The following is a 25142-nucleotide window of genomic DNA, read 5'->3' as shown; positions in this document are numbered from 1 at the left end:
GTCTGTCCCACGCCATTGACAACCATGCAGTTTCAAAGCATATTTAAAATTTGGGACTCACTCTGCACAAAAGTTCCACTTGGTGTCCCCCCCCCCCCCCCACAGGAAACACAGAAATATTTGCACAGGAAACACTGTTTTTTATGCATAAAATCTTATTGTGTACTCAAATAACCATGTGTGAATTTTGTGCAGAATAAATATCCAAACACAGCATTTTCTAATCAGGAAATAGCATTTTCTGGGCAGGAACATAAAATGTTGTCTTCTGTATAAAACAACAAGGCATGAATTTTATACAGAATAAGTCCAAAACTGTGAAGATTCTCATCAGGATTCTTTTCAACATTAAAAAAATCATGTTTTTCAACCATTTCTGAAATATTTTATAATATTTTTTTCATTCCTAATTTCCACAAAATGCTATCAATGTATTCATTAAATAAAAGCAAAAGTTGCAAAATTTGAATTTGTGAAAATATATTTTATCTTTTATTTAGGCCTCCTTTTTGCCAATTGTTTTAAGAAAAATGGAATCTGATTTAAATAAAGAAAATCCAATTCAAAATTAAAAACCCAAATTTATTTTTTTAAATCTGATTTTTTAAAAAAGAAATCACTACATATTATCAACACTACCTAGTCCAGATAGTGACCATGGAATGTTAACTGAACGTTGATGGAAGATAGAAAGGAAGGGAAAACTGTGTGATGAGAGGAAGAATGAAATGAACACACCAAACACAGAACTTCACACTTTCACTGTTTGCAGTGGACCCACTTGTCTGATTCTATGATATGCCAAAATGGAAAGGTTTAATTTGAAAAGGATTATTTAGATCCAATATGGTGAAAGGCAGTGATGCAATTATTGGCTTGCTCAGTTACACATAACAGTGTTAGATAACATAGAGTGATGAGCGAATAGACATTAATTCCAGTGAATTACTTCTATTAGTTGTAGAGAGGTCCCAATCAAATTTGCTTTAAAGACTTTAATACAGTGCACTAGGGTTTCATTGACGAGATTGTGACTCATGTATGCTGTGTGACTGATGTCTTTTCTGCTGACATCTTTGATAATCTCTATGAGTCCCCTAACTAAATGAGTCAGCCATGAAACATATTGAAAACTATATTTTGTCGACTTCTTTGTAAGCCAATAATTTTTCACCCTGAACCAAGGTTGTCTCTGACCACTATAAAGAGTCAGGTCTACTCTTTAAAATTAATTGACAGCAATTGTGACTCAGTGGTAACAGTGCCTTGAATGTAAATGGTCAAAGGGTTTAACTAGGAGATGGGCTAGGGGTGCGGATCACACTAGCTGACACCCAATGGGGGAGTGATATCACTGGTCCCCAAACATTTGCTTTTTGGCAGAAATGGGCTGTGGTGTTCACCTGCATCCCTTTAAAACACCTAAGAGATGGTGTGAGTTGGATAAGGCTCAGTGAGAAGAGAAAGGAGAGGCCCCAGATTTTTTTTAAAATTACATTTTAAATTTTAATTTTAATTTAAAAACATTTAAAACTCTTTTATCCTTTTAAAATTTTCTTTAAAAACATCACCTGTATTACCAAATTTTCACTTTAACTACTTTAAATGATGTACCTTTAAATAACATGTAGGCTGTGTGTATGATATTGTAATTTAAAGGTACAATTTTAATTTTGCAAGTGGTTCATATCACAACTATTGCCATTATATTCAGTGATATAAGGGAATTATGATTTATGAGTAAAATTAGTACAAAAATTACTAAGAATTCTGTATGGTATGGTATAGGAAGAGGGGTGACACCATACATTGATCCACCAGGTGACACCAACCCTAGTGACACCATTGCAAATAGTGGCTTTACTGGCAGGGGAAATCCATTCTAAATCCCCAGTGGCCATATATGAATCCTAGGCAGATTCCTTTATTGTAGCCACTGACTTTCAAATCCATTTGTTGTATTAAATGGGTCATTAGTTCACTCTGTTCTGTAGTGTGAGGTGACTATGTAGCAGTTTGGGATTAGCTAGGACTAACTTTTAGGAATTTAAAAATGTAGATGATTAACCTGCAAATTGTGGGGTGTTGCAGGTGATGTGGTGTGCGTATGTGTGTAAATGTGAGCAAGAGAAAAACAGAGAATCCACAGCTTGAATATATTCAAAAAGATATAAATTCCAAAAAGCAAACTTTGATTTTGCCATTCTATGTAAGGGATACCATTTTATTATACCATTGTATTTAATGGGACTTCAGCATCCACGGATTTAGGTATCCACAGATGTTTCTAGAACCAAACCCCAGAGGATAGCAAGGACCTGTTGTAGTAGTGTGATTTGTTAAGAGAACCTGTCATGTTTGGGGGATAGGTACCATGGCTCTATGATATCATTGGGCTGGCACTCCTGTCTTCTCTCATCATTGGCTATGCTGGCCGGGGGTGATGGGTCTTACTATTCCGCAACATTTGGATAGTTACTGGTTTCCCAGCCTTGTTGTAATCAGACTTAAAGGGGCAGGTTCCTTTCTGGTTATAAAACAATATAAACTCAGAAGCAAAATGTCTTGAATTCATTATGTTCTGCTTTTGAAAATGCATGAAAGCAGCACAAATTCTTCAAGGTTTTCCATTTAAATAATATGTGGAAAGGATCATCAAGGGTCACCATTATAATTAGCTGCATTCATTTGTGCTTGGCACACAAGCTTTGCCATAAATTATAACATGACAATTTGGGAACAAAAAGTGTTAGAGGAATAATAGCAAGGTTGACCTAATGTGCTGGCATAATTGGCTTTCTGCTTATTATATCTTAATGATCATAGAAAGAGTGACAATAGATAGATGTATGACGTAAATTTACCTGCCATTACAGGTTTTCTATTCACTATATTAATAGTATAATAAGAGACCTTTAAGTATTAGAACCTTAAAGATCTATCATTTATTTCCAAACTTTTTGGTGACTCTGGTTTTACTTTCTTTGTGTCTCTTGTCACTGTGTGGGGTGGTTCAAAGAGTGTTCTTCTATGGAGTGCAGTGCTTATGCATCAAGAAGCACTTGGGGGAATGGGAGGAAAGCAGGTTGACAGTGGCTCCACTATTTAAGACAAGATGGGCAACAGCAATTGCTTTTTGCCCCAGGACCATCCGGGGCTCCAATGAAAAATAAACACAAAACAAAATCTATACCCTAACCCCAAGCTCCAAACCAAGAACAAACCAAACCAAGCACAAAAAAACAAAACAAAAACCAAGCTGGCTATCAAAGCCAAAAAACTTGAGGATTTTGGGGAATTCCTTGCCCCCCTCTCTCCTTTCCTTTCACTGGCAGGCCAAGCCCTTTTTATTAAGGCAGGCCTTTGGCTTACAATTGATGTGGCAGAATTCAAAGATATAGCTGTGTTAGTCTATAGAATCAGTACGGAGAGAGATCTTGTAGCACCTTTGAGAATGACCGAAAGAAAGAAATTAGCAGCATGAGCTTTCGTAGACTTCAGTCTATTTCCTTAGATGCATTTGGTCATTTCTGCCGTTTATGTGGCAGAAATAGCTTTTAATGCAGTTGTGTTTTTATCTCTCTCTCTGTTTTTTTAAAACGACGTTTCGGTTTGTATTATATTGTTCAAACTTCATGTTTTTTTAAAAAATGATTTAATTTTTAAAAAATTTCCTATGATTTTTAAAAAATGGTTCCCTATTTTTTAAATGCTTGTAAGCTGCCTTGTATAAGTAAAAAGGCGGGATGTAAATTAATTAATTATATTTATTGAAGTAATTAACAAACAGAACTTAAAAATGTATATCAAGGGGAAAACATATTTGTCTTCTTCAATGGCCAAATATGAAACTGAGCTGCACCGTATGTGGCAGTATAGAATATTCTGTAATCATCATTCTTAGTGAATAATGGTAATATCCTCTATGTTGAGACCATGTGTTGTGAGTTTTCAGTCTGCATGCCCAAAACTGTTCTTCCTTATGTTAAATTGAATTTATTATATTATAGCTTCAAGTCATGTCTGACTTACGGCAACACTAAGACAAACTTATCATGGGGTTTTCCTGACATGATTTGTTCAGAGGAGATTTATCATTGCTGTCCTTGAGGATGAGAGAATGTGACTATCCCAAGATCACCCCATGGGTTTCATAGCTGAGTGGGGAATATAACCCTCGTCTCTAGATTTGTTGTCCAACGTGTATATGTGTGTGTATATATAATGATGTATTATATTAATTATATTCAATTAAATTAATTACATATAAAAGTGTCTGTACATCCACTCAATGTATATGTATTGATGTTGAACAGTACAGAGAGGAAGGTAACAGCTGCCACTTTTAAACCCACTTAAGTAAGGATTGACAGAGCTAGTGGTAATCTAGAAACATCATAAGAATACATGTACATGTGAGTAGTTATATCAGTATACATAGAAACAACCTGCACATATGTTAGCAGACTGGGTTGAATATACCAGGTCATTGTGTTGTGTGAACACCCATTATATATTTGCAAATATTGTTTTCACACACAATATAGTATTCTAATATTTTAGTGTTGTTAGTAAACTAGATACATAATTTATTTCCCTCCTAAAGCAGGTGTGAAGACTGAGGTGGTGTTAATATTTAAAATAAAGAATTTTATACAGGAACATATTGAAATCCATTTCAATGTCTGAGGATGATGCCGTGTTACAAACAGAGGCTGCAGAAGAGCCAGGTTAAATCAAAGGCTTCAGTCTGCTGGGACAAAATTAAAAATAAACAAATAAAGTAAAACTCCAAAAATGATATGCAATTACCCAGGCTTTAATATTATAGACAGAGGTTTTGTACCAAAATAGAAGCTCTCCTTCTATATAGAATGTTTTGCATGGTTCTCCATGGGTTTGATTACAAGCTGAAAATGAGAAGAGATATTTTGAGATGAAAGCCACACCTGTCAGAAACAAGAATGGATGGCAGGGAGGATCATAAGACCCAGGAATTCATCAAATTAGAACTTCCAAACCCACAGACAGGCAATATTTAGGTTAGCACAAAGTACAGTTCCACAATGGAGTGCAAGCTTTTGAGTTCTCCAAGATCCCTCAGTGGGCTAAAGTGCTAAAAAAATGTTGGGGAACAGGGAAAGTCTGAACATTGTTGTATTATTACCGTTTCTTTGTATTGCCTAAAGCCTGTGTGTTTCGCCTAAGGCAAAAAGCAGATGTCTGGCCTGCATCTAGTCTTGCTTTTATTTTTTTAACTAATGGGCATCTATCATATTCATCCCAGCAGGGACTGCCAGATATAATGAGAGGCTTGGATGTGATGATTTGTCAGTTGTGCACTCTTCACCTTGGGGATCAATTTAACCACAGGTCCCTTAGCTTAAAACATCTAGCCAAATACTTAAAATTTCATGTTTCTCCCCTCAAAGACCAAGTTCCATTCAAAGTCAGATAAGTATCTATTCAGAGAAAGTCTGGGATCCAGAACTAAAAGCCCAATGAAAAGGCAAGAAAAGTGGGAAAACTTCCACTAACCTGGTTGTTATAATTTCATCTCAGTATCTTCTGGGCCAGAATTTGATGGGCTTTCGTCTTAAAATACAATTCTGCTTTTAATTTGGCATTGACTGTTTAGTTCCTGCTACCCTGTTGAATATTGTAGACTAGTAGGCAGGCTGTAAATATTTTAATATAGTTGTTGCTGTTAAAGATGCAGCCATGAATTCATCAGATTTGAACTCAATAGGGATGTTCTTTTTGAAGTTGATTGGCTGGCTGGCTTTAAAATCTGATTGGTGGAGCAATTGGAATGCAAGAAAGAGCTGCCATTTTGCCTACCTGGGTTGCCCAGGGAAACATGTTCGTAAGGTGCTAAATGTCGGATCCATCACAATTTTTAACTGTTCCCACTACATCTGAAGGCAGACCATCACCAAAGGAGGTGATGTGGGGGGAGAGCAATTTTGGTGGGAAATAATAATGTATATTTGAATTAAGGAGTGTTGGTGCCAACTTTGAATCTTCAGATGCTTTTGGCTTGCAACTCAGAGAATTTCACTAGTCCAACTGATGGGGGTTTCTAGGAGTGACATCCGACAACATCTGTACACCTAGGCTTGGAAACCAGTGGTTTTGAGTTATGGGGAAGAGCATGGGTAGACAGAAAAGTTTGAGTTTGGAAGTACATGTCCTTTGTCCTTTGGATTTCTCCATGGTAATGTATGATTTCTTGTGCTCTTTTGATCTTTTCTGCCTCACCATACTCTGTCTCTAGAGTATGAATAGTCTACCCCAGTGATGGTGAACCTTTTAGAGGCCGAGTGCCCAAACTGCAACCCCAAACCCACTTATTTATTGCAAAGTGCCATGTCCCTCTGGCTTTCTAGTAACAAACTGTGGCAAACTCTATGCTGGGGCGATGACACATGTGCCCACAGAGAGGGCTCTGAGTGCCACCTCTGGCACGCGTGCCATAGGTTCACCATCACTGGTCTACCCATTCAGGTGTTGTTGGACTGCCTCTCCCACCAGCCTTAGTCAATACAGCAACTGGTGAGGAATGCTGGAAACATGCATTTGAATGCATTTGAATACAGTTGAACAGTGTCTACAATTATTGCCCCTGCTTTGTCCCACCTAGTTTTTATATCCCACTTTGTATGCAGTGCAGTTTCTTTCGTCTTCTGTTGATAGCTGTATATGCTTATTTGTACCTTATTGGTTAGTTCTCTGTGCTTTGATAGAGCCTTTGCTGATGAAATTCCTAACCTGCATTCTTCTCATGATGTTCAAAACATGTGGGATGTTTTCTCCACTCCCCTTGTTAAATATATGAGTTAGGGCAGGATTTTAATTTGGGATAGGAAGGAGAAATAACTTTTTTCCTCCACATCTTTTTGCTTTAATGGTTCTTCATCTGTCGATCATTCTGAAATACAGAGCTCTTACTTTTAAGGAATGAATGGATGTTCTAAAATGGAGTGCAATCAGCTTGACTGGTTATTTCACCATAACCTTAAATGCTGCTCAATGCTTTTGTGGAAATGACATTTGGTTATGGACGTTGTATGCAAAACACTCTTCTTATGTGGTCACTATGTACAAACTACTGTTTGTACATGCACTGATTCATGTACTCATTTAATTTACATTACAGTTTGGGAACTGGACAGTTTCTTGGACCAAAGTGATTTTACATGTGGATTGATTTTCCATTTTATTGTACAATGAGCAGTACTTTTACATGGGCCTTTTTATTTAAGGACTACTTTGAGAAAGACCATCTGTTGTTGTCGTTGTCATTGTTGTTGTTGTGTGCCTTCAGCTAATTTCCAACTTATGTTGACCCTAAGGTGAAACTAGCATGAGAATTTCTTGGCAAGTTTCTTCAAGAGGGATTTGCCATTGCCATCCTCTGAAGCTGAGAGAGTGTGATTTGCTCAAAGTCACCCAGTGGGTTTACATAGCCAAGCTGGGATTGGAGTCCTGGTCTCCAGAGACATAGCCCAGTACTCAAACCACTGTATGAACCATTTAGGTTTAGATAAATGTCTGTTCTTATTATGAGGGGCAGGGCAGCTTTAGAACAAATGTTCACCAGGTACAAATGACAGTGAAGATTTTTTAACAGTTCAGGTTACCTTTAGGTAATGGTATTAATTGGGAGATGCATTCCTAAATCTTGAACTGAAATCTCAGGCTATCTCACATCCAGGCAGTATTTCGGATGTTGAATCCAGCTGTTGTCTCGCTTAAGCCTCATTGATTCCATTGGATCTGTTTTAAATATAACTATCAATCTAAGTCGAAGCTTTAGACCTGCTTAGCAGCAGCAGCAGCATTAAAATAAATTATTTAGTTGATTCCAAGAATTTTGACCTGCATTTCCAGATTCACTGGAATGGCGTGCAAAACTTGAAAATATAATCAGGATTTTAAAACAGATACACATGCCACAGCAGCTAAGGTTTTCAAAATACCAAATGCAGACTGGAATAAAAGTTTCTTCAGCATTTTAAAAAGGGTGTTCCAACAGGTGTGGGGGTCATAACTGGGAAAACCTTGTCTGTAGTACCAGTGACCCTAGTGTTTGTCAGAAAGTAGGGCATTTAGCATAAACAATTCATAATTTATTCACGTCTCTGCACATTTTCCCCATTTTAACCTTGTAAATTGATGTCTCATTATCTTAATGAATATAGTTTCCTTAAACCTTGTATTGATCTCATGCTCTGTTGGGTTTCTCAGTTGCAGGGATGCTGACAGCACACCATCATTTGCTCCTCAGTGCTGACAAAGATCCTGTCTTCAGTCATTAGATTACACAGACAGTAATAAGAATGTTCATAGTCTGCCAGTAGGAAGGGAGGAGAGAAATTACCTGGTTTATCAAATTCAAGTTCATAAAAGCAAAACTTGGTTGCATCACTTGAAGAATGAGTAAGGGATAAAATGAGTACCCAGCTTGATGGGGGCAATTAGCTTACAGTTGTAAACGGCTTAGTGACTGCTCAGTGTAGTATGAAGCGGTATATAAATGAAACTGCTATTGCTATTTGTTGTTGAAGGGCCTTCTCTGTGGTGGAACTCTCCTTCTGGGTGGCTCATACTGCCTATGACTTCCAGAGTAGGAGAAATCTGCTGGTAGATGTTGAATCATGCAGTTCTGGGTTTTAAAGGGATAACAGGGCACTCTTAATCTTGGTTTCATTTTTATCACTTTAAGAGCATTTCAAATAGTATTTCTTCTAGAAATTGTTTTTCTCTTTTTAAAGCAGTCATCCTGTTCACACCTAATTGGGCATTAAGCTCCAGTAGGACTTAGTAATGAATAGACAGCGTCTAGGATTGCACTATGAGATGCTTTCCCATCCCTTGTAAGAACTGTGGTTCTGACATTTTGAGTTCCATTCAGTGTTATGCAAGGAGTAGTTTGTCTATACATTAAGATTTTTCCTTCCTCTCCCCCTCTCATCTTTCATGTACCCACCAGAACTTTTTAAGATGGCCCTTTAATCTGCTAGACCATGTTTGGGAGACGTGGGGAACTGTATGACGAGGCAATATAATTTCTGCCAATGCTGCCCATGTTCTTGATGGACCAACACAGCCAGTCAACCACTGTAAACTGACAAACTCTGTTCTGAAAGATGGGTTTTTGTAGAGCTATAAAATTAGGAATAGATGTATCTCAACCAATAAGTTAACTTCAGTTTGTAGATAATATTTGTGGTTTTGTAGAAATTTGTGTTGTCTCTACTTTAAGACTCAGAATAAAATTGAGTTGGGGGTCAATGGTTAGTTATATAAAAATTAGCTCAGTTTGCATCACTTTTGGTTCACCCTGCTGCTATGGACCGTTTGGTTACTGGTTACCATTATGCACATAGTTAAGTAAGCATATGAGTCCCTTTTATTTCATTGTGATTCAATAAACTTAATGGTATGCAAGATGCATCTAATGTAGCAGAGCTATAAAAGGTTGTGCTACAATTAGCCAGTGATAACCTTGTTAATCTTCAAGGAATCTCTAGACTCTGTATTATCTCTGTATGGAGTCTAATGGCTCAATATAGTAATTATATTTATGCTTTATATATTCTTTCTATGCTTTTCACTTGATCAGAAGGCATTAATATATACATGTTTAATTGTTTTATAGGACCCTGCAAACCAAAAATGTGGACGGAAGAAAACGGTGTCCTTCAGCAGCACGCCATCAGAAAAGAAAATAAGTAGCGCAAGTGACTGCATCAGCTTCATGCAAGCTGGCTGTGAACTAAAAAAAGTCCGGCCGAATTCCCGTATTTATAATCGATTTTTTACTCTTGACCCTGAACTGCAAGCACTTCGTTGGGAGCCATCGAAAAAGGATCCTGACAAGGCTAAACTTGATATTTCTGCTGTAAAAGAAATCCGATTGGGTAAAAACACTGAAACATTCAGAAACAATGGTCTTGCAGATCAGATTTCTGAAGACTGTGCCTTCTCCATAATTCACGGGGAGAATTATGACTCTCTGGACTTAGTTGCCAATTCAGCAGATGTGGCCAACATTTGGGTGTCAGGTTTAAGGTATCTGGTTTCCCGTAGCAAGCAGTGTCTGGATTTGATAGAAGGTAGTCAGAATACTCCACGTTTTGTGTGGCTTAGATCTGTGTTTGAAGCTGCAGATGTTGATGGCAATGGGATCATGTTGGAAGATACAGCTGTAGAATTAATAAAACAGCTGAACCCTGCCTTAAAGGAGTCTAAAATCAGGTTAAAATTTAAGGAAATCCAGAAGAGCAAAGAGAAACTAACAACTCGTGTAACAAAAGAGGAATTTTGTGAAGCATACACTGAACTTTGCACTAGACCTGAAGTTTATTTTTTGCTGGTGCAGATATCCAAAAACAAAGAATATTTAGATGCCAATGACCTCATGCTTTTTTTAGAAGCTGAGCAAGGGTTCACTAATATAACTGAAGAAATGTGTCTTGATATTATTCATAGATATGAATTTTCAGAGGAAGGGCAGTTGAAGGGTTTTCTTGCAATTGATGGGTTTACTCAATATTTGTTGTCCCCAGAATGTGAAATTTTTGACCCCACACATAAAAAGGTTGTCCAAGATATGACCCAGCCTTTATCACATTATTATATCAATTCATCTCACAATACCTACCTGATAGAAGACCAGGTCCGAGGGCCAGCAGATCTCAATGGTTATGTCAGAGCACTGAAGATGAGCTGTAGAAGTATTGAACTTGATGTTTGTGATGGACCTAATAATGAGCCCATAATCTGTAACCGTAACAGCATGACATCACCTCTGTCATTTCAAAGTGTCATTGATGTGATCAATAAATTAGCCTTTCTTTCTTCAGAGTATCCTCTTATTCTCTGTTTGGAAAATCACTGCTCCATACAACAGCAGAAAGTCATGGTTAAACAAATGAAGAAGACTTTTGGTACCAAGTTGTACATTGACACACCACTCCCATCGGAAACTTACCTCCCATCTCCAGAAAAACTAAAAAAGAGGATTATTGTCAAAGGGAAGAAACTGCCTTCTGATGAGGATTTATTAGAGGGAGAGGTCACTGATGAAGATGAAGAAGCTGAAGTATCTCGAAAAATGTCTGAAGATGCTGCAGTGTTACCCAAGAGGTCCTGGTTATGCAAGGAACTCTCTGACCTTGTTTCTATATGTAAATCTATCCAGTTCACAGATTTTGAGAGCTCCATGAAAAACCAAAATTACTGGGAAATCTGCTCTTTCAGTGAAGCTGAAGCAAGTAGAATTGCAAATGAATGCCCAGAGGACTTTGTAAATTATAATAAGAAATTTCTGTCTCGAATATACCCTAGTGCAATGAGAATAGATTCTAGTAACTTAAATCCACAAGATTTTTGGAACTGTGGCTGTCAGATAGTAGCAATGAATTATCAAACTCCAGGACCCATGATGGATTTACATACAGGCTGGTTTTCACAGAATGGGGGATGTGGTTATGTCCTTAGACCTTCTGTTATGCGAGAAGAGGTTTCTTACTTCAGCGCAAACACAAAAGGCATCGTCCCAGGGGTCTCTCCTCAACTCCTGCATGTCAAAATCATCAGTGGCCAGAACTTTCCAAAGCCCAAAGGTGCCTGTGCCAAGGGGGATGTCATTGATCCTTACGTTTGTCTAGAAATACATGGTATTCCTGCAGACTGTACAGAACAGAGAACTAAAACTGTTCAGCAGAACAGTGACAACCCCATTTTTGACGAGAGTTTTGAGTTTGAGATAAATCTGCCAGAGCTTGCCATGATCCGTTTTGTTGTATTGGATGATGATTATATTGGTGATGAGTTCATAGGTCAATGTGCCATCCCCCTAGAGTGTATACAGCCAGGCTATCGACACATACCTCTGCGTTCTTTTGTGGGAGACATTATGGAGCATGTTACACTTTTTGTGCACATTGCCATAACAAATCGAAGTGGAGGAGGGAAGACCCAAAAGCGTGGTCTGACTGCAAGAATAGGGATGAAAACAAGAGACTATACTATGCTGAAGAACACTGGCCTTAAGATTATAGATGACATCTTCAAACTTGCAGTACATCCATTAAGAGAGGCAACTGACATGAGGGAGAACATGCAGGTAATGAAATGTTTTGGTTTCTTGCTTTGTATATGAGAATTTGATTTAACAAACAGTTAAGCTCAGTAGAATTGCTAATGATATTTGGGTAATTTGTATTTTCTACAAATGGATCAATGTCCCATTAGTAAAATAATATTGTAGTTCACTTTGTGGCAAACATTCTGTAAGATCCTGTCTCCCAAGTGCCAATGAACTGAGCATAATGTTAAAATGTCCTTTGCTTCCCTTGTAGTTGGAAGTTCTCAACTTCCACCATGCTTCCCTTGTTCATCTGGATTTCTCTGGAACAATGGGCCAGTACATGCAGTTTTCAAAAAGATGGTCTTCTCCAGGTGATGGGGCAACTGGGGTTGTACGCATGGCCCACACTGCATGTACATCATCATGTGTGAGTCATACCATGCATTGGTACACATATATGTTCAATTCCTATGCTCCTTCTCCCTACCACCTACCCTCATCTCTTTCTGGGAGGAAGGATTGCAGGAATCTGAAGAAACTGCATAGAAATGTATGTATGTATGCATTGGATGACACATGACTTCGTATATACAGTGTGTATAGGGGCATGTGTGTTGCACACTCCTGATGACCCAGCCCAATATCAAATGCATGCTAGGGCCCATTGTGGTCCCTTCACAGCAAAAAAACTGCATCTAGCATCTTTTCTTTGTGTTTGCATGGTAGAAAATGTTAACTTATCACAGAACATTCCTAATGATGAAATGGCAGACATCATTAGTTCTGTGAAATCTTGTACAGTAGCCATTTAGGCTACAATCTTGTTCTTCTGTATCTGGGAGTAAGTCCCATCTGAGCCCAATGGGGCTTATCTCTTGATTGATGGGTGTAGGATCACATTGTTGAACTTGTATGAAACCTTAACTTCTTTGAGAGCCCAGTCCCATTTCTACAGGGAGTTGGAAGTACCTTGTAAAGCATACAGTAAGTTGGAAAGAATGTGATGTCCCCCTTCATCCTTCATGTAAAGATACTATGAAGACAAGTGAATTTCATGGTGTTGGTGGAACATTTTTTATCAGGAGAAAGTGTCACATATTTTGTATACACCATAATTTGTAAGCAAGGAATAAGAAATGTGAACTCTTGCTTTTTAAACCATCTTTAAAGGCAGATTATAATTATGACAAAAATATAAGCAGTTGCAAGATGTGCATTTAGATGGAAAAAAACTGTTGATGTTTGTAAGAAGATGGGGGAGAGCAGTTGATTTAATAGTCTGTAATATTGGCTGCCCCCCCCCCCCCCCCGAGTCCCTGTTGGGAGATGTTTGGCTAACTTGCTTGTAGAAAGAAAGACTATACCGCATGCAAAATAAATGTTCATATTAGAAATAAATGTTCAGAATGCCAAATGACGGGGAGTTGCGTCTTCCACTATTACAGAATCAGCTTCATAAACACAGATGTTCTATACATTTTCTGCTTACTTGGATTAGAATTGTATAAAGCAAAACACAGGTTCTGTGCCAGTTTATATCATTTTGGATGGATGCCATCTAGGTGGCCTTCTCAGTCCCAATGTCTGTCATGGAATGTTGTGCTGTCTCCAAATGCACAACTGCTGAAATTGTTGTAATAAATAGCAAATTGATGTGTGACATCTAAAGGGAGTGAAACAGAGATTAAGACTTGTAGTGGGTAGTGGTTCTGTTACAAATTATTTCGTTGTTGAACTGGAAGAAACTCATAAAACATGTAAATACATTAAAGGGATCACAGTCCACTGACCTGTGATGCCACCTGACAACATCCCTCTGTTTGCAGGCCCTGGCAGCTAGCAAGCACAAAGACTTTGGCTAAGCTATCAGTGGCCTGCCTGGCTGGCTGGTGGGCTATGTTCAGTTTGATGGGTTACAAAGACAAAGCTAAATATTTGCTTGATTGCCCAAAGCTCAGTTGGAATCACATTTCAAATCTGTGATCAGTCATTCCATATGCTTGAGAATATACTTGCCTTGTTCTGGCAAAGGAATAATTTGAAAGGAAAGGCACCTGGCCAGAGATTGGGGGAAAAACCCCAACTCTTTTGGACTCTCATGATTCCCCAGCTAGTGTCAGAGATTCTGAGCGGTGGAGTAAGTCTTGAAGATGGAGTAGTAATAATAATAAGAACAATAATATTAGTTCTGCTCCCGGGTACACCAGTCCAAAGGCGATTCCATCTTTTTTATTGTTGTATGGAAAAAGACAGAACAAATGTTGGAGAAACACAGGAGGGTTACATGTGGAAGAGGTCTATAAAACCCCATGTTTGAGACACATCAATTTCATAAGTAAAATTCTTATTGGAAAGCACCACCAGACCACTAAGTATCTAGGAGTTCACCTAGATCAAGGGTAGGAATGCATGACTCTTCAGAGAATTTTGGACTACAACTCCTTTGATCCCTGCAATTGGATATGCTGGCTAGGGCTGATGTAAATTATAGTCCAACAGCCTCTGGATGGCCACCCATTCCCCAATCAACATAAATACTTCAGGGTTCATCTGGGGCCAGTGAAATGCCTGGATGTGAACTTCCCCCTGAACACAGCCTTGGAATGTTGCCAGGCTGATTGCTTGTGCAAAAATAAGGAAGGACAGGAAGACTCTGACTGCAGAAGTGGGCAGCTAGCAAGAGGAAGACTATGTTTTATTTTCTTCATTTACCAATTTCCAAAAAGGAAACAGAGGGACCATACCAGTTGACAAGAAATTTCTGATATAGTCAGTTTCACTCTGGATTTGGATTGGGTGCGAAATAAGAAAATGTTATTAGGTGTGGCCAGTTTTTCTATTGTCATATGGTAACAGAGGCCTTTTATTTTTGTCTTTTCTCCAACTGTTGGGCAAGTAGCTATTCAAGCTATATAACAGGAGACCAAGAAATAAAATGTAGTGTTTTTCAACCACTGTTAATCATTATCTTCAAACAAAGGGTGGGAGGGGAGCAAGACATGTCAAAGCCATTCTTCACTGTGTGTTGCAGGCCCTATGTTGATGAAAATTCACTACTTGGATTCTTTTCACACTGTAGAACTATAGCACTGTGATTCCACATTAACTTCCATGGCTGTATCCTGTGGAATACTAGGACTGGCTACTTCTCTGCCAGACAGTTTTGTATGCCTCCCCCAACTGTCTATACCAGGATTCTGTAAGACCCAGTCATGGAAGTTAAACTGGAACCATAGTGCTATAATTGTAAAAGAGCTCTTAGCGAGGAGAGAAGTGTTTATACCAGGGGATATCCATTGCTGGGTATACTCTTGTGGCTAGAGGTAATTGGTTGATAGGGTGAGAAGTGTTAAGAGCTATCAAGAGGTGTTAAGTTCATGGTGGGGGACTTTTTGCTTTCCCATCAGATATTTGAGCCAGCTAACATGGGAAAAGGAAAGAGATTGTAGGAGTCATACATTATAGGCATAGGGGGCCCTAGTCTCAATCAACCCCCGCTGCTTATTTTAGAGTAAAAAATTAATTAAAAAAAAGACTAAGGGCCTGAACAGACAGGCCAAAATAAAGCTGCTTCAGGTCACTTTGGAGGCATGCTGTTTAAATGATAGACACATCTCAAGAAGCCAGAAACTGCGCCAAAGTTGTGCTCCAGTCCTTAGGACTGGAGCATGGCTTTGGCGCAGCTTCTGGCCTGTTAAGATGTGTCTGTCATTTAAACAGCATGCCTCCAAAGTGAGCCGAAGCAGCTTTATTTTGGCCTGTCTGTTTGGGCCCTTAGCTACTGTACGAGCAACATCTTTAAAGTAAAATGGTATTTGGGTCTTTAAAAAGAACCACCTGTTAATCAGCATATGATTGATTTCTTTTTTAGCATGCTTTTTAGCATACACACGTACCCATATACGCCTCTTCACATTTAGGTCCTATCTGCACTGGCCAAAATACTTTGAGGGCGGCCTGGGATATCTTGGCCCCAGAGTTGCCCTTACCTTCCCCCACTACAAAGGTCCTCTATTCTAATGCTGAGTGGCTGTTCATACATGTGTCCTTCTGAACCACCTGGTGTGTCTGCCACTACCACAGGTCACTTTGCTCTGGGGTCAGAATGAGGCTCCCAGTGACAGATTACATAGAATCATAGAGTTGTAAGAGACCACAAAGGCCATCCAATTCAACCCCCTGTCATACAGGAATACACATTCAAGGGCTAGGTGACTTGTTTTGACCTCAGAGTGAGTGACTGGCAGCAGTGGTGAACACACCAGGTAGCTCAGCAGGAGGCATTTGAAAGAGCCACCCGGTATTGCAGTGAAGGGCTCTAGATCCTTCTGGAAGATGCAGAACAACGGATAGCTTTTTAAAATGCATATTATGGGGGTATAGTTCAGTTCTTGTGGTGAACATGCCAGGTGTTGTCAGGTCTGTTTGTACAGAACCAGGATTTGGGACATTGGTTCGATGTGAGGAGGGCAGTTTATTTGGCCCATGCAGAAAGGGACTCAGTATACTGAATAGGGTTTGTTTTGTCTCTGCATGAGTTAAGAGTACCCAGGCTCTGAATCCCCATCATTATACATCCAGAGAAGGCAGGGCTAGTGTGATGGAAGAAAAATGTAAACAGGACAGTTGACAGTAGAACGTGGCCTTTGTCCTGAATATCTGATATTTTGGAGGCCCATCCTATGCAATTTTCATGCACTTTTTTCTTTTTTAAATTAGGGACGAGAATTGCCTATAATTATCAAAGCCCTGTTTTACCCAACTGTCTGGGTGATGGTGATGGAATAGATATAGATATATCTCTACATCCACTGTACTATTTCAGTGCTGTCTTGGCTCAGTTTGTGAAACAGAATTGATACCTGATATTCTTATCCAAATATAACACGTCAAAATGGTGGGAATTGTTCCCTAGAGGGGTTATACCACTGATTGGGAAAATACTGGGTTTACTACAGTATATGTCAGTTTTCCTTGCTGATGAGCTAGAAGAAGAAAAACATACCTAGCATGACTCTTAACCCAAACAGTTTTGAAAAATGATTTGCATGTATTGGTCAGAGGAGTGCAGTGGTGCTATCTTTACAGTCAAATGTGGTGCCCTTCATGGTTGCATGCTGGTAAGTCTTCCACCTTCAAATATAGGCTAAAGATAACTGATTAAAAATGCTGGACATATCACCACTTCCTCTTCAGTGAAATAACATACAGTGGTTATATATTTACATGTAATACTTCAGCAAATCAGGCAGATAACTTGCTGGTTTTGTATTAAAAGGAAACACACACAAAGGCACATAAAATGATACATTACTTATTGTAAGACAAAAAGGATATATAATGAGTTATGCTCTGAGAAATCAGCTATGATAGCTCTCTAGACAACGTTCATTAGCTGGAACCTTGGGGGACTTCAATTCATCTAGTATCAACTAGTATAGACCAATTGAATCAATTATTCTTATATAAGAGGTGACTTACTATTTGGCAGTCATGTCAATGGGTCTAGTCTAGCTGGTGATAGCAGTTGGACCTAGTCTTTCAATACATTGTAGCTGTCTAGGAACATGCATTCATAACATTTCTTCTGGAGAGGCCTAAGTATATGCAGAATTCAGATGTCCTCTAGGGCAAATGCCAAGGTTTACTCCTGCTGCTGCAGACCTACTTACTATTAAAAAAAGAAAAGAATAAAAGGGAAGGCATCCTTGGTGACCTGGCATTCTGAATTAGGCAAGACACCTGCATTCACCACTAAGTTTCCCCAGAATGCTTCTGATCCCCAGAGACATTATGGTCTATATTGAAGCAGCCTCATAAATCCCCCTCCCCAATACAGAAAGTATTATATCCACCATAATCTTAAATACCCCAAAGACATGCTGGAGAAATTAAGGTGGTGTCTATGCCTTGCATGGTCCTCTTTGGAAAGCTGAATTAATATGTTGCTCTGTATCTCCACTGCTCTCTACCCCATGGTAAATTTGTGGGAGGGATAGTGTACCAAGGCATTCCCTGACATCCAGTCTGACACCAGCCTTGCAAGTCCACTTCAGATACTACACAGATGAGACACTTGTTGCTGGGTAGTGTTCATGGATGTGGATGAATTGCAAAATGTCTCCCATTATGGAGAACTGTCTTTCACCACAGTGATGCTACCTGCATAAGAAACTTGCCTGGTGATTTCAGATGGTGAGAGGCCATCAATAGTGGTTGAGTCTAAATCTATCCAGATCACATTAAAATATAAGTCAGTCCAAACCAAGAGTTAATTGAGATAACACTGGATTGACCTCAACAGCATATTCACTCAGTTTTCTTCTTTTTCTGGTTCATAGATCAGATGTGTGTATCCAAAGTCAGGCTCGGATTCATTACCTTCTGAAGAGGTGACTGTTGGTAGAAAGGCAACAATGCTTAGCACTAAAGAGTTTAAAAAGTCTTACAGAGAGCATGAGTGACAAAGTTAAAATAGTTCTGTAGTTTCCTCATCCACCTCCCTGATCTCTCCGATGTGAACTGATACTCTTAGGGATATTTCCACTTCTTCTCTTCCCACCTTCTTCCTTCTCTCTCATCTGCATCCAAAAATAAACCTAGTTTTACCTCTATATTAGTTTAACACCCTACAAATCTCTTTTATATTAATGGAGTTCCTACAACAAACCCTTTAGTTTGTTCCTTTAAGCCACTGCATTTTGCTCCTTGATCAGGATCCCCAGCCCCTACACCTACCCTTCATTAACTATCCTCCTTGATATCCACACACATTTTTATAAAATATACCTGGATGATACTCTCCAGCAGATGGAAACTAATGCTGTTTTTTTCCCTTTTCTTTTCTCAACAGAACACAATTCTGTCTCTTAAAGAGCTTTGTGGACTCCCACCAATCACCAGCTTGAAGCAGTGCATTTTGTCCTTGTCCCCACGACTTCTCAACAGTGACAATGTTTCTTCAGTGACCCTCTCTCTGAAAGACAGCTTTCCTTACCTGGAACCTTTGGGGTCACTAACTGATGTTCAGAAAAAGGTTCTAGCTGCATACAACCAGGTATGAGTTTGTTTGTGCTTAGCTAGATGTTTGCTGCTGAAGGGATGTTGGAATTAGGGAGGGGTGAGCATACTTCCACCGGCGCTTTCACCCATCAGTAAATCTCTTTAGGCCTGGTGAATGCTAAAATCTTAATTTTAGTTTTATGGTGTTTGATGATCAAGTGGTCAGTGTGAGTGAAAGGTTTCAGTAGATGATGGAGATCAAGTCTTGGCTGGCCTTTTAGAGTTGACTCTATCCCATGCGTTTCCTCAGATTTCTTGGAGAGGAGGAGCTGTTACACATGGACTCAACATCAACACCTAGCATTTGGGAAGTATCATTATCTTGCTTACCTTGGCAGCATTTGCATTGCCAAAAGAAGTTCAAGCAGCCCCAGTAGCCATAGGCCTACTGTTCCACTTACTACTCTGAGGTCTGCTATAGGGTATGGAATCAGTTTAATGCCGGAGCGAAGGTTTTATAGCATTTAACTGAATGTAGTCTACCCAGTGTGCTGCAGGGGTCCCTGAACCCCTTTGTCTGAAAAAAAAAGTCTCAAATGAAGACTCACCTCCTAGAAGCACCCAGATATCACAAATCTCCCATTTTTAGATTCCTTTTTTTTTTTTTGGGGGGGGGGGGTCTGGACCTGAGCCTTTTGAATGGCCCACAGATTTTTTTCCCCCAAAACCAAAAGGGACCAGTTTTGCAGAAATAGGTGGGTGCAGCCTGAAGGACAGGGATTGAAAATGGGCTCAGTGCAGCTCCCTGCCTCTACCCTGGAAACCTGATCCCCATCTCTGATTTAATTCCCCCTCCCAGCCACTGTGGTGTAGTGGTTTGAGCACTGATCTATGACTCTGGAGACCAGGGTTTAAATCTTGGCTCAGCCATGTAAACCTACTAGGCGAATTTGAGCAAGTCACACTCTCTCTGCCTCAGAGGACAGCAATGGCAAACCTCCTCTGAAGAAACATGTCAAGAAAACCCCATGATAAGTTCACCTTAGGGTCACCATACGTTAGGGACAACTTGAAGACACATAACAACAACCACACAACTTGGTAATGATTATATATTTTTCAGTCATTGGAAGAACAGGATCCTATTCTGAATGCGGCATTTTAAAAAGGACATTGAAAACCTGCAGCACATCCAGAGGAGTGTGGGTGGCTTGATGAGTAGTCTAGAAATCACATTTTGTGAAGAATGGCTGAAGCCTACAGAATATTGTCTTCTGGTGAGGGTAGCGGGACAGTGTGGTAGTGGACTTCCAATATCTGCAGGGATGCCACAGAGAAGAATTAGCAGGCTGGTTCTCTTGATATTTCAGGGGATATAATTAGAAGGAATGGCTGGAAACCGTAGATAGCAAATTGTAGGTTGTTCACCAGATGAGTCTTCTTGGCTACCTAGAAGATGGTAGGTTCTCCTGCTGTGGATGAGATTTTGGTAGAAGGCGCTGGACAGCCATTGGTTAGGGATGCTAAACGTACACCCTGCATCGTAGGTCCCTTACAGGTTTAGCAATTGGACTTAATGATCCACCCCCTCCATATTCCTCAGTCTTCTTATTCTGAGGACCAGCCCAGACAAGAATGTGAGGACACAAATGGAAAAGAAGCAAAGAAGGTAGATATGAGAGAAAACGAAGCAATGATGACATTCTACGGAAGCAGATATGTCTGTGGCTTTGGGGCAAGGCTAGTGGAGAAGCACAGAAGAGATGGTGACAATGGGGGCCTTCAAGAAGGGAGACAAACTGTTCAGAATCATGAAAAAGGCTGCAGGGCTGGCCTACCATTAGGTATAGGGATGCCATAACCCGGCGGCCCCCGTGACAATCACGCTTTTGGGGGGGCCCTCACGGTCACGGTCCGGTTTGGGGGGCCCCCACGCCTTGTTCCCGGTTTTGGGTCCGCTCCTCCTGTGGCCATAGCCGCTGCCGCTAATACGGCTGGCTACGGTGCCAACCCACCTCCTCCTCCTCTTAGTGGTGGGCTGGGCAGCGCCAACCCACCTCCTCCTCCGGCTCCGCCTTCCTCCTCCTCCTCAGCGGCAGAAGCACCGCCGCCACCGCGTCAGGGCTTGCCCACCCATGCGCGCGCGCACGGGGCTCCATAACAGGAGCTCGTCCCTAGCTTTGGCCAGCCAGCCATTGGCCAGCTGGCCAAAGAGGACGGGCTCCTTGGCGCGCGCCGCTCAGGCCTCAGCAGGGGCCAGTGGCGGTGCGCGCGCCTGCCCTGCTTCCCTCTGCACGCGCGCGCCTGCCCCACTTCCTTCCGCACGCGCATGCGCGCCAGCCATCCTAAGGAGGAGGGGAGGAGGAAGGAGCCGGAGGAAGGGTGCCTTGAAGGGGCCAGGGCAGAATTGGGACAGAGGAGGAGGAGGAGGAGGAAGGATCCGGAGGAAGGGTGCCTTGAAGGGGCCAGGGCAGAATTGGGCCGGAGGAGAGGAGGAGGAGAGGAGGAGGAGGAGGAAGGGTGCCTTGAAGGGGCCAGGGCAGAATTGGGACAGAGGAGGAGGAGGAGGAGGAAGGATCCGGAGGAAGGGTGCCTTGAAGGGGCCAGGGCAGAATTGGGCCGGAGGAGGAGGAGGAGGAGGAGAGCTGAGTCAGTGGCCATTAGGTCTGCCTTGGTTTTTTGGGGTTTTTAAATTATTTTTAAAAATATAAAATAGTTATTTTATTTTATTTTATTAATTTTTATTATTGCTTTTCATTTTTTTTATTTCTTTAATTTTTATTATTGCTTGTTTTATTTTATTTCATTAATTTTTATTATTGCTTGTTTTATTTTATTTCATTAATTTTTATTATTGCTTGTTTTATTTTATTATTTTTATTATTGCTTGTTTTATTTTATTAATTTTTATTATTGCTTGTTTTATTTTTTTCATTAATTTTTATTATTGCTTGTTTTATTTTATTTCTTTAATTTTTATTATTGCTTGTTTTATTTTATTTCATTAATTTTTATTATTGCTTGTTTTATTTCATTTCATTAATTTTTATTATTGCTTGTTTTATTTTATTACATTAATTTTTATTATGAAATATATACACCCCTGCCTTGTTTTTTATTTTTTCCCCATTATTTTTTATTATTAAATGTATGCAAGCGCATTTTCTGTGTATTTATGGCACTTTGAATGCTAACAAGTCTGCCTTTCTTGGCTAATTATAGTGGTGATGATGATGATGATGATGGTGATATTGATATCAACAAGCCTCTGAGGCTTGGCCAATGTAACTTGCTGTAATTTTTACAAACTCATGCGCAGTGAAGAAAAACCACAGTCCCTTGCCCAAGTACACACTTCTGAGAAGTACAGTTGAACCCGAGGGCAAGTCCATTTCTGCCATCTGTCTAGGAATAATGCCAAAATGTCCTCCATTTTGATCATGCTTAAAAAACATGCATTTATATTAACATTTTTTAAAAAACCTCAATTTTTTTGCACGTTCTCCATTTTAAAAAAAATGTGTCCTACATTTGAAAATGTTGCCCTACATTTGTCCTACATTTGTCCCGGTTTGGAGCTCCTGACTTATGGCAACCCTAATTAGGTAGGGTGAAGTGGTTACCTCTGTCAGCACAGTTTGATTTTCATGAAAGGATAGCAAATTATTAAAAACTGAATTTACAATTTTGTTTTTTGTGCCAGGGAGTGGGAGAGGTATGTCATGGCATTTTCTGGCTCAGAAATGAAAATAATTTTAGACCCTGAGTGCTAAGTACTTGGAGCCCTGGTGGCGCAGTGGTTAAATGCCTGTACTGCAGCCATTCACTCAAAACCACAAGGTTGCGAGTTCAAGACCAGCAAAAGGGCCCAAGCTCGACTCAGGCTTGCATCCTTCTGAGGTCGCTAAAATGAGTACCCAGACTGTTGGGGGCAAATTAGCTTCCTTGCTAATTAGCTTACTTGCTGTTCACCGCTATGATCTTTGGAATAGCGGTATATAAATAAAACAAATTATTATTATTATTATTATTATTATTATTATTGTCTGCTGCTCTGGCTTAGGCAGAAAATGGTATTGGGCTGATCAACTGGGTAGCATGGGATCCTCTGGAGGGCCACAGAAATTACCTTGGGGCTGTATACAGTTCACAGCCTACACCAGTGATGGAGAACCTATGGCATGCGTGCCAAAGGTGGCACTCAGAGCTCTCTCTAAGGGCACCTGTGCCGTCACCCCAACACAGAGTTTGCCAGAGTTTGTTACTAGAAAGCCAGAGTGACATGGCACTTTGCAATAAATAAGTGGTTTTTGGGTTGCACTTTGGGCACTCGGCCTCTAAAAGGTTCACCATCACTGGCCTACACTTTCTCCATATCTGCATCAAAATGGTAAACTTTTGGAATTCTTAGGTGTATGAAAAACCGAGTTTGTGGGCTTGGCTACTTTGTCCTTTCCAGTACACAGTAGCACTTAAAGGATTATTTTATTATATTTTAAATATTTAGACCCATCCAATTTTGTCATGGTTAGCTGAATTAAGAGGAATGTACTTCCATATGATGATAATGATAGGGAAACCTAGCCACCATAGAAATGTTTCAAGTGCTTTAATAAGTGTCCTTTAAAGTCAGGTCTCGAGGTGACTTTCAACCTAGTTCTGTGTGTGTTTATCCAGAAACAAGTAGTTTATTGCTTAGTAAATATACATCAGATTGCAGCCAAACAATGCAACTATAAGCATATTTACTAAAAATAACCATCACTGACTGCCAATTGCCTTGTCTCTGAGCAAACATCATTTGGTTTGGACTGTAAATCAGATATAATTGATTTCTCCTTAAAAATCACTGTAATCTTTCCAAATTTTTGGTATCTGTCTGTATGTGTATCAAACAGAGGGAGAATGAAGTTTTTTGAATCTCTCTCCTGCTCCATAAAAAAGCACAAAGGAATCCAGTAGCACCTTTGAGACTGATTTATTCTAGCATAGTCTTGCATCTGATGAGATGGACTGAAGTCTATGAAAGCTTATACTAGACTAAACTGATTACTCATAAAAGGAGCTACTGGATTCCTTTATTTATTTATTTATTTATTTATTTATTGATTGATTGATTGATTGATTGCTAAAACGGACTAGAATGGCTGTCTCTCTGGATTTCTGAAATTCTGTATACTACTGACTTTAGCAGTGCAGGGATTTTTTTTATGCTTCCCACTATGCAACACACACAGGCAGTCTAACAACGTTAGTAGTGATCTCTAAAACAGAATTCTACAGGCATACTATGTCTAGTTAGATGATCTTGGTGCTCTCATATACTTTGAGTTACAACTCCCAATGTTCACTTGTAGTCCAACACATCTAGAGATTGAGGAAAGCTGTGATGGACAAAGGCAGATGTGAGTTGATAGATTTTGTTTTTCTGCTCATCTGCATCCACTACCAAACATTGGCACCACTGCTGCCTTTAAAACTTGGCACACAGTCTAAACAGTCGAATTTAAGACGATGATGTAAAACCACTGGGATGTCTCACCCTACAAATCACCTGTGATCATATAGCAAAGGGTATTTCCACCCCCAAAGAGTGTGAGTACACATAAAACTAGAATTGAAAATACTGTGAATGGAGAGTACACAGATGGATGAGCTGACCCAGTGCAGGCAAGGACAGTAGGTGGGATCCAGACTTAATCAGAATTAAAACATACTGATTGAAATCTGTGTTATTTTTGTATAGGTATACTTTATTAACTAAAGTTCTGTTGATTTTACTTGGTCTTCTGTAGGTAAGACTAAGTTTGATTCCAACTCAGTGACAATAAACATTTCAAATTACTTAACTTTCTTCAAGATTTTGTGAACATCTTTCTAGTACAAAGTGATTTTAATTGAATCTGTGATACTTAAGACCCTAAGAGATAATATTTTAATATGTTAAAATATTAAGAGTGGCAGTGGATTCACCTGCCTCCCCTCCCCTCCCCTCCCGCTGCCTCACTTGTTCTCTCATTTGCCTGGCTGCCCTGGGAAG

General features: G+C 39.8%; 1 protein-coding gene across 4 annotated transcripts in view; it reads left to right on the top strand.

Moving 5' to 3' along the window:
- The window catches only part of PLCL1 (phospholipase C like 1 (inactive)), a 249477-nt gene that overhangs the window by 190688 nt on the left and 33647 nt on the right, over positions 1 to 25142 (top strand). For 3 of the 4 annotated variants that reach the window (XM_089519488.1, XM_089519491.1, XM_089519490.1), the window contains exons 2-4: positions 9665 to 12136; positions 18442 to 18492; positions 18954 to 19157. In XM_089519488.1, the coding sequence (XP_089375614.1) occupies positions 9665 to 12136; positions 18442 to 18492; positions 18954 to 19157 (2727 nt within the window). The remainder of the gene's footprint in view (positions 1 to 9664; positions 12137 to 18441; positions 18493 to 18953; positions 19158 to 25142) is intronic. The other variant, XM_089519489.1, reaches the window with a different exon arrangement.

This window comes from Sceloporus occidentalis, unplaced genomic scaffold (assembly GCF_023333645.1).
Source record: "Sceloporus occidentalis isolate IW3139 unplaced genomic scaffold, rSceOcc1.0.p SCAF_4, whole genome shotgun sequence".
Lineage (NCBI taxonomy): Eukaryota > Metazoa > Chordata > Lepidosauria > Squamata > Phrynosomatidae > Sceloporus > Sceloporus occidentalis.
The sequence above is the reverse complement of the archived record's forward strand: the minus strand, read 5'-3'. Positions and strand labels throughout refer to the sequence as shown.